This window comes from Austrofundulus limnaeus, unplaced genomic scaffold, assembly GCF_001266775.1.
Source record: "Austrofundulus limnaeus strain Quisiro unplaced genomic scaffold, Austrofundulus_limnaeus-1.0 Scaffold75, whole genome shotgun sequence".
In the NCBI taxonomy this organism is placed as follows: domain Eukaryota; kingdom Metazoa; phylum Chordata; class Actinopteri; order Cyprinodontiformes; family Rivulidae; genus Austrofundulus; species Austrofundulus limnaeus.
The window spans coordinates 1,703,441-1,713,094 of record NW_013952477.1 but is presented as its reverse complement, the minus strand read 5'-3'; the positions used below and the strand labels follow the sequence as shown (position 1 = coordinate 1,713,094).

General features: G+C 43.4%; 1 protein-coding gene and 2 long non-coding RNA genes across 6 annotated transcripts in view; 2 read left to right on the top strand and 1 right to left on the bottom strand.

Moving 5' to 3' along the window:
- LOC106519350 (uncharacterized) overlaps positions 1-5,637 on the bottom strand; it is a 23,163-nt gene extending 17,526 nt beyond the window's left edge. Inside the window, exon 1 of the long non-coding RNA XR_001310437.1 lies at positions 5,076-5,637. This is a non-coding gene — a long non-coding RNA (uncharacterized LOC106519350). The remainder of the gene's footprint in view (positions 1-5,075) is intronic.
- Positions 1-9,654, top strand: part of magixb (MAGI family member, X-linked b) — a 70,869-nt gene that overhangs the window by 50,862 nt on the left and 10,353 nt on the right. For all 4 annotated transcript variants that reach the window (XM_014010982.1, XM_014010981.1, XM_014010983.1 and 1 more), the window contains exons 9-12: positions 216-735; positions 849-1,404; positions 1,564-1,627; positions 1,722-2,132. In XM_014010982.1, coding sequence (XP_013866436.1) covers positions 216-735; positions 849-1,404; positions 1,564-1,627; positions 1,722-2,132 — 1,551 coding nt within the window. The remainder of the gene's footprint in view (positions 1-215; positions 736-848; positions 1,405-1,563; positions 1,628-1,721; positions 2,133-9,654) is intronic.
- LOC106519349 (uncharacterized) lies at positions 7,402-9,048 on the top strand. Its single transcript, XR_001310436.1, has 3 exons — positions 7,402-7,446; positions 8,647-8,716; positions 8,810-9,048. It is a non-coding gene; the product is annotated as an uncharacterized LOC106519349 (long non-coding RNA).

Below are 9,654 nucleotides of genomic sequence, written 5' to 3'. Positions count from 1 at the left end.
TATGTACGTATGTACGTATGTACGTATGTACGTATGTACGTATGTACGTATGTACGTATGTACGTATGTACGTACGTACGTATGTACGTATGTATGTACGTATGTACGTATGTACGTACGTATGTATGTATCTGCTGCTGTTATTACATGCAAATTTCCCCACATGGGACAATAAAAGCTGTTTCTAATCTATTCTGTTTCTATTTTTGTTTTAGCGGACATCCTGGTGTACATCGATGATGTCTGCATGTTGGGGGTGTCTCACAAAGAGGCTGTAGAGATGCTCAAATCTGTCCCCGTGGGCCGCGGCGTGGATATAGAGGTCAGACGGGGGTACCCCATGCTCTTCAACCCCGACGGTCGTCTTAAGCAGCCCTCGCCCAGGTTACTGGACAGCGAGGAGCATGCTCTGCCGCCCACCACCACCCAGCCTCAGTCTCTGCATCAGCTACCTCGCCTGCCAGCAGCCACACCCCAGACCCAGCACTTTAACGGGCTCCACGGCGACGCGGGCTACATGCAGCCAGGCGTGACTCTGGACGCCAACGGAAACGCCACGTCTTTCGCCTCCAGGCCGCCTCCGCCGTACCGACGCTCCAGTGTGAGCAACGCCACCATGTCCTCCCCCATCCTCCCGCCTCGGTTCCTGAAAAGCTTGGCCAGGCTGCAGTCACTTGAGCCGACGCTGGCCAGYCAGAGTGACAGTGAGGTTGTTTCTGCCATCGGTTCACACAGGTGACACGAACCAGGGTCCACACCCTGTAGATAAAGATCAATCTAATAAAGTGCAAAGAGTTTTTTTATGTTGTAACTGAACCCCCCCCCCCCCCCCGGTTCTTTCTCATCAGGGCGTCGATGATACGCAACCACAACAACAACTCTCTTTCAACACCACCACATCTTTTACGCTACGGAACTTCAAAGTCGTCCGAAAGTGACCTGTCCACGTGTACCGTCCTGGGGTCTCGCCTCCCACTGCCTGAGTCACCACAGAGGCCTTCCTCTTCCCCCAGCGGCCCCCGCAGCGCCCAATCTCACCTCTTCGGACCCCACGCCTCCCACCTCAGACCTCCCTCCACCTCCGACAGCCCCCACCACCGCGCGTTTAACGGCTTCCATGGCAGCACCAGCCCAACCGCCAGCCCCAGCAGCTTGTCCTCGCCTGGGGCGATGAGCGTGGGCAGYGGGTTCGGGAGTTTCAGCGGCGGGGAGCTGGTCCCAGTGGCCTTAGCACAGACGGAGGAAGGCAGAGGCCTCGGCTTCAGCCTGATGGCTGGGGGCCCCGGGGGCAACGTGACTGTAGTGGAGAGAGTCTGGGACAGGAAGCAGTGCAACTCCCTGCAGCCAGGGGATGCTGTTGTCAAAATCAACGGAGCAGATGTTCAGAGTCTGAGCCATGCACAGGTAAGAGAGGAGCAGCCTGAAATAAATACAGTTCACTATCAAACCATTAAAACACTGCCTTAATAATAAATATTTAGTTTCAACATTTATTTTAAGTATATTTATAAAGAAAGAGTTAATCAGATTAATAAGAAAATATTCTTGCCTGTTTCCTTAAAGATAAAAGCAGTTCTGCAGGAGCACACCAAACAGGGAGAAGTGATCCTTCTGGTTTACAGAGGAGGTAAATAATCGTCTTCCAGCCCGGGGATTTTTACTAATTTAACTTTAAATGATCACCCCAATTAGATTTATAATTTTTTTCTTTTTCTTTTCAGGCAATTATCATTCAGTCTCTCCCGCCTCCTTTCGGAGACTCCCTCCACCGCTCCTGCGCCCCCCACCTCCTCCCGTTGGCTCGGACAGCTCCTCTGTGGTCCCAGAAGTGCTTCCCCGGCCCCGGACCTCCACGGACACGCCTCCCTCTCCGCTGCCCGTGAGCTCCTCGCTGATCCAGAGCACCAGTTTCTTGGAGTCGGTTCCAGTGACCCTGACCATGGAGCCCAAAGACTGGATTGATATCGGTCTGGAGGACGAGGCTGGCGGTGCGTCGGTGCCTAACGCAGGTCCGGAGGTAACGAGAGGGGACCGGACCCGACACTTCAAAGGGTTTGAGGTGGAGCTGAAGAGAAAGCCGGGAGAAGGCTTTGGGTTCGTCATTGCGTCTCAGGAAGTGAAGAACGGCAAAGGTGGGAGCTATTACCATCACCTGCAGCTTAAAAAAAACACACTATGAAATTATTTTTCMCACCGGCAGAACTTTTTACAACCTTTTACTCGTAAGCGTTTGGTTCCCTGCCCGCTGAAATGAGTTTTATTTGGATGCCCTTGTGAACAGAGATACCATTAGATAATTATACAGTAAAAGTGCTCTAACTGGCCACTTGCCACTGGATGAATCATGATGCATCAGCTGCCATTTTTTGTAACTTATGCTTTCGTTTTGGCATCTCCCTCTTTCAGACTGGTTCATTAAGAACAGCACTTTTGGCTAGCTAACAAGAATTGCAACTTCTTTTAGCTAAATTCAAATGAACTACTCGTGTGTATTAACTTGTTGGCTTCTGTCTGGAGATTTTTACAGTTAAGTTGGTTTGTACAACTTCGCAAACTTGTTGGCACAACTTCTCCAGATATGACAAATGATAAGTCACTTTGCAGTAGCTCCTGGCAAGATACCAACAGTTTTATCACTAAAGAGCTCTATGTCTGAAACCCTGTAGGTCAATGTTTTTTTTTTTTTCAGAATAAGTCATTGTGGCCTATGTATTATTAGTATTATTTTAGTGTCTGTTGTTTTTTCTCTTTTGGCTTCACCCTTCTTCATTGGTTGCCACAGTGAGTGAACTAGTATGACAGATTAGGCTACTGTTTTATGCCGGATGCCTTTCCTGACGCAGCCTGGGTTCGAACCTGCAGTCTCATGATTACAAAACCACAGCACTGGCCGCCACGTTACTGCAGCTCCATATTTTTTGTTGTCTATATATATTTTTTTAATTCATCAAGCCATTTTAAATGTGTTGTTGGTGGCTTTGGGGTGGTCATGACAGATGACTGTGTGATGAAGTGTTTGTGAACCGAGGACACTAACTGTTGAAGCTTTGTAGGTGAATTCTTTCATTCTTGCTTGATGAACAACTTCAGTTGCTCAACAGTCTGGGGTCTCTGTTATTGCATTTTGTTCTTCATAAAGCTCCACACATTTTCAATGGGAGACAGGTCTGGACAGCAGACAGGCCAGTCTAGTACCCACACTGTTTTACTATGAAGCGGTTTGACGTGCAGAATGTGACTTCATTGTCTTGCTGAAATAAGCAGGACGTCCCTGAAAAAGTCATTTCTAGGAAGCCAGCATATGTTGCTCTAAAACCTGTTTGTACCTGTCAGTATTAATGGAGCCGTCACGTGACTGTTACCCATGCCATGGGCACTAAAACACCCCCATACCATCAGAGAGGCTGTCTTTTGAACTTTGCTCTGATAACAATCCAAACAGTCCTTTTCCTCGTTGGCCTGGAGGACAGTTCATGATTTCCACAAATAATTTAAAATGTGGACTCGTTAGACCACAGGACACTTTTCCACTTTGTGTCAGTCCATCTCAGATGAGCCCAGGCCCAGAGAAGCTGGTGGGGTTTCTGGGTGTTGATATATGACTTTGTCTTTGCATGGTAAAGTTTTAACTTGTAGATGTAGAGATGAACTGTGTTCACTGACAGTGGTTTTCTGAAGTGTTCCTGAGCTCATGTGCTAATATCCGTTGGTGTTTTAAGCATTGCCAGCTGAGGGATCAAAAAATCAGAAGCATTCATTGTTGGTTTTAAGTTCTGTCGCCTACTTGCAGAGATTTGTCCAGATCCTACATATAACAGGTGGAGTGAGTTTTAATCACGTGACCGTGTGATCTACTGTAGCATCTGCGGCTCTAAGCAAAATGGGCAAGTGTCTCAATTTATCATTACTCTACATGTTGGCAACATTACAAAAAAATGGACTGATGATGTAGAAATCATAAAAACTATTAATAATAACAATTATTAATTTTTAAGAGTGTAGATAATGTTTATAAWAATGCCAGAAAGAGAAACAGGAAAACATGTCTCATTTCACAAGTAAGCAGATTTTATCTTATTGACCTCAATGTGGATGTGATTTGACAAGAATTAAACCTAATAATGAAATTAAATTTAAATTTTAAAATGGCTAAAAGCCAATGTAGGCTACTCATTATGAATTATTGAACTGCTTAGCAGATATTATCTTCTGTAACATTGCTACACAGAGTGTTACACTCTGACGAATTATGCTATAAATTAGCACAAATGATTAAATATCACAAGCTGGTTTTGCTTCTAATTTATGTAATGCTTACACAGTGAAAAACAATATTATGTTATTTTATTATTTTACCTGACCTGTTGAGAAGATGGTTAGCTTATATATAAAGACAAGTTTCATCCTAAGGTGTAACCAGGTATGCAGTGAACAGTTTTTAAGTGTTGACTTGTAAAAACGTATTATTTATGACAGTGAAAAATAGTAAATATACTTTATTACTATTTGAATTCTTAATTTTTTAAGTACCTAAAAAGTCCAAGTTATTGTCTAACTTAAGGTCTAGTTTAGATCACTGTTACATATACTGTATATTTTTCTTGTATACATCTAGCTGTTTTATATTATTTTTGCATACAATTAACATAATTTGCAATTATATGAATTTACTGTTAAAATTTTAGAAATAATTTATGACAGATCCAGTTGGGCTTGCTGTTAGTTGCTATGACGCTGTGAGCCGAAGTCCCTAATGGTCGCCATTTTTGCTCCTCCATGTTGCTAACAGACATTAACAGTGAACAGGATAGGCAAGACTCTGTGGTCCAGATTCTCTGAATCTTTTGATGATATTATGGACAGTAAATGATGAAATCCCTAAATTCCTTGCAACTGTACATTGAGAAATGTTTTTAAACTGGTTAACTATTTGCTCAGGATAGCTGAGGATTTAACTAAGGGGGTCCTAGTTAAATTAGGGAGAAAAACGTTTAGTTTACCAAATCTCATACAAAGATAAGAATCAAATTACGTCTGAGCACCTGTTTGTCACCAGGACAAATGTTCACTTTTACCCTTTTGTTCCGCCATGTGGGTACCAGGAGGGGAAGTCAGTGGTTGAAGGTCATCTCTGGGGGTCGTCTCCCTGGTAGATTCTTCATGCAAGCTGGATGTCAGGCGATCTGCCTGTAAAACTCAACTGGTCCCTTGGTCAGAGAAGGGGGTCACTCCCTGGTGACAACATGGTCTGGTCCTCCCCAGGCGGTTGCAAGACTTCTTAATTTGATTTCAACGTTGTAGAGAAAACAAACTAAAAACGACGCATGAATTACAATTAGCTTATTTAACTTCTATAAAATCAAACTCAGATGTAGAGTCGAAATTAAACGGTGCTGTTTGTTCAACCCAGCGGGAGATGCAGAGTGGCCTCCATCCTGCCCAGCCCATGGGGAGGGACTGGCAGGCAGGGCCTCTGCTGAGCTTCTGGAAAGCTGTTTCTGGCTTCTGATGTTGAAAAACTCTCTTTCTCTCAAAAACTCTCTGTCAGTCTTCTTCTGCTTCTTCTTCTCTGTCTTCTTAGAGATGAGATTGGGAGTGCGCTAAGCTTTTTAAAACCTCTGTTATGGGCGGAGTCAAGGTTTTAGTTGGCAAAAAAAATGTTACACCTTATACAGGAAAAGTTTTTTTTAACAAATCAAATCTGTTTTGGAGGGAAAACTTTACTTCAGGACAAAGAAAAGGGGAGTGTTTTAGTTTAATTATCTTGCATCTAATTAAAAGGGAGAGATATCTGTTTGCCTCAGTAAAATAAGAGTGTCACACTTAATTATTAAAGATTCAAGTCCTAAAGTTTCTAAGGATTAAATCATGGAATAAAACACACACCTTCTTCAGGAAAACATTTCATCAAAACAATTAAACACAATACACAGTTACCACACTGAGTCCTTAGTGGGCAAACAGTTAAAAAGAGAACACAGTAGAGCTTCAATGGGTTTTGATCTTTCTGTAAAAAAGAAACAGGTAAATCACATTTCTTTGATTAAGATATATGAAAACAGACAGTTGTATAAAAACATTCAATCTTATTCTCTTTTTTTCACATTTAATGAAGAATGTAGGTCCTTAGTCTCAGTCACTGAAGAGTCTGGTTAAAGGCACTTATGGTCCCTTTGAAGAGGAACCAACAGTCCTGTGCTTATGGGGGATGGAAGCTCAGAACTTGTGGGGGTTCAGAACAGGAATGTGGCAATTCTTATCTATTAACAGTAAGGCGTCAGGAAGTCTGGTGGGGGTTTGTGTAAGAGATGTTAATTCGAGCCACAAAGGAAGTTCCATGCAAAARTCTTTAGAAATAGTCTGAAGTTTAAGTGGGATTTTCTTCCTTCCTAAGTGGTTGTCATAGAAACAAGTRAAATCTAATCAGAAATGATTATTTATATGCAGGAAAATGCTACAAATAGGCGGAGCTTTGTACCAGAAAGCGTTTAGGCAGCTCTAACAGGAGAATTAAGGATTTCTAAAAACATGCATGAATGAGTCAAAACAACACTCTGGGTATGTTTTAGATGGGAATGACATTATAACATGATTTAACTCAATAAAGTATTTTGCATACCCCCCCTCCACGACTCAGTTTATGTTCCAGCTTCCTCCTCGACAGAACTTGTTTATGTTCTTTATGTTCCATATGGGTGGTGATTGGCCCTTATCTCCTCTCAGAGCAGTCTTTATTATTGGTGTAGCAGGTGAACCCCTGAGCCCTGTCCCCCTCCTCTTTTCTTGTATTGGCTGCCACAGGATGCAGTTACATAGGTTTTGCGTCCTGAGACGAGCTTGTGTTTGTGTTTTCATGGTGAGGCTAAAGGTTGTAGGTGTGGCTTTTTTTCTTTCTTCCTGCAGACTGTGTTTCTTCCAAAGCTCCATCTCCATCATATCTTTGCCCTCCCCTCCCTTGTCTTGTCACAGAAAGTAGTCTCCTTTTCGTTTTCTATCTTCGCCCCTTTGGCTCCCTCTCTGCCTCCCTCGTCCCGTTYGCTGCCACCCACTCTCTGTCTCTCACCCTTTCCACTCTGCAGTAAAAGCGTCCGGTCTGGTTTTTCAGAAAGATTAAAAACTCTCCCTCTCTCCCCTCCCCTGTCTGCCTCACTCCCTCTTACCTCCTGCTCTCTCCATCACCCTCTGAATACTCTACAGAAATGCTACACTGAGCGTTTTTCCCTCGCTGCAGAGCAMCAGAGGGGACAACCCACCTGTGTTTTTAGCTCCTGTTGACTGCTGCTTTTAAATCTCAACCCTGCGGAGCTGCTGCACCTGGAATACAAGATTTTTTTTCTTTAATTGCTCTGTTTTTTTGTTTGTTTTTTTGTTTTGTCACGCATGCTAATCAGAGAGCCATGCTGGAGAGACTACAGTCCGCTTTGAAAACTGTGAAGGAATCCAAACGTAATTATTTGCTCTGCTTCTTACTGTGTGTTCATAAGAAATGGGGATGTTTTGGTTCATTTTGCCTGTTCTGTGATGCACTCTGTAAAGTTTGCCTGCGCTTACAGGGTGAAAGTTGGACTCTTGTGTTCACATCAGACCGTGAGAGATGCTCTGATGTTGAATAAAGCAGCTGTTTGAAAACAGGACTTTAGTATGTTGATGTGGTTATGATCTGCGCGTAGCAGCTGTCAGGGACATGCTCTGGATTTAAAGGTTTAGCAGTTCTGTTTAAGCGAGCCTCTGGTCTTTGTCGTGCATCTAGCAGCCTCTGTGTCCGCAGCTTCATTTGGGCTGCGGAGGAGGACTTTGCGAGGACAAGAAGGGGGGCTGTTACCTTTCCTGAGTGGTGATCGGTGCAGTATGTCAGTCAGGCTGGCTGCTGGGCATACTGCAGTGGGGTACATGTGGACAGGAGTGCTTAGGACCTTGCAGAGTCAAAACAGCAGTCCATTTAAATACATCTGTGGCCGAGCATCCCAAACTCCCTGCATGTGTCACTGAGCGTGTGTGTGTGTGTGTGTGTGAGGGAGCACAATAGGGACAGTGTGTGTGTTTATTCATGCGTTTGCTGATGTATTATGCATGATAAGAAGACTACGTCCAAATCTGCCTTGGCTTTGATTTGACCTGATTGCCGTTTCTGCCTGGGTCACCCAGATTACACCCAGATTGGAGATGTTTCTGGGCTCTGATTTATAGGCTGTTTCACCGCATCATCCTCCCCGTGCGGACACGCACTTCATCTCGTACGACATATTACCCCGGCCCCTCGTCGCACTTTTAATCTGTTAACAAGCGCATCGCTTCGTAGCATAAATCAATTCAAACGGGCTATTTTTATCCCAGCGGGACGGCGAGGGAAGAGGATTTTATACCTCAGCTAAACGAGAGCCTCGAAATGTTTACGCCGCCTGATGGGTTACGTAAGGCCACTGGCTGGACTCTGGTCAGGCCAGCTGTAACCAAAACGCTGTGTACTCTCAAAACGGGGTCGCCCAGAGAGTAACTGGGAGTTAAGGTTCATGTTTAAGCACCCAGAGGCAGCCCCGCTCAACTCCAACAACTCTAAAGAGATTTTTAGTCCCTGAAGAAGATTACGGGATGAAAATTCAATTCTGGCCTGCTCAGTGTTTATTTTTCTCCCCTCCTCTACCTCAGATGCTGATTAGTTGAGCTAAATTCTGAGAGCTCTCATCAGATGGAGGACAAGACGTTTTTGGGTGCGAAGGTCTGTTGAGTCACAGCGCATTTACATGTTATCTGTGACCTCTTTTCCACACATGTTTTATTTATCACGCTTATTAAAATGTATTCATTGCAGATCGTGAGCATGTGGAGGGCAGAGGCTGGAGGGGACGATGGCCAAAATTATTTTCCACGTACTTGCAAAATAATGAATTTATTCTAACCGCACAAAAAATAAAATAAAATAAAATAAAATAAAAGGGACACAAGCTTTCTGTGTGTATGTAAGATTTGTGAAAATCTAATTTAAAAACATATTAATGCCTTTGAGTTTGTGAATTTTAAAGGAGCTGTGGCTGAAAATCTCTGACACATTCAAAACCAGGGGTGTCCAAACTTTTTTTTAGTGAGGGCCAAATACAGAAAAATAAACACCTATGTGAAGAACATTGCACTCAGTGGGAGCAGTGATGCTGTCCTTTGGATTGAAGGATGGCTGACATGAACTCAAAGTCCAACTGTGCAAATGGTCTAATAGTGTTTTTTTAGTATTGGGCATAAGGTCACTGTGGTTAGTCTTCGCATGGGTTCTAAGGTGGGGAATAAAGTTGTATCCAGGGGGTTTTAAGGTCAAGTGAGGGGTTGGTTATCTGTCCTTCACACCATTTTCTGTAAAATAATGAAAACATAAATGGATCAGTTTTACTGTAATAATGAGATACATTCATTCATTCATCAATAATGTGTGTATTTCAAACTCACCTATGTGAAGAACATTGCACTCAGTGGGTAGGGGTGTAAGAAAATATCGATACACTGAAATATCACAATATTTCATTTCCCAATACTGTATCGATATTCTAAAGCCCTGTATCGATTTTTTAAGTAAGGTTTAAAATGTCAACTTTCCTGCCAGCCGTTCATTTTTATGTTGTAGTTCAGCCTCTGACCACTAGTTGGCAGCAGTGAGCCAGACATTTG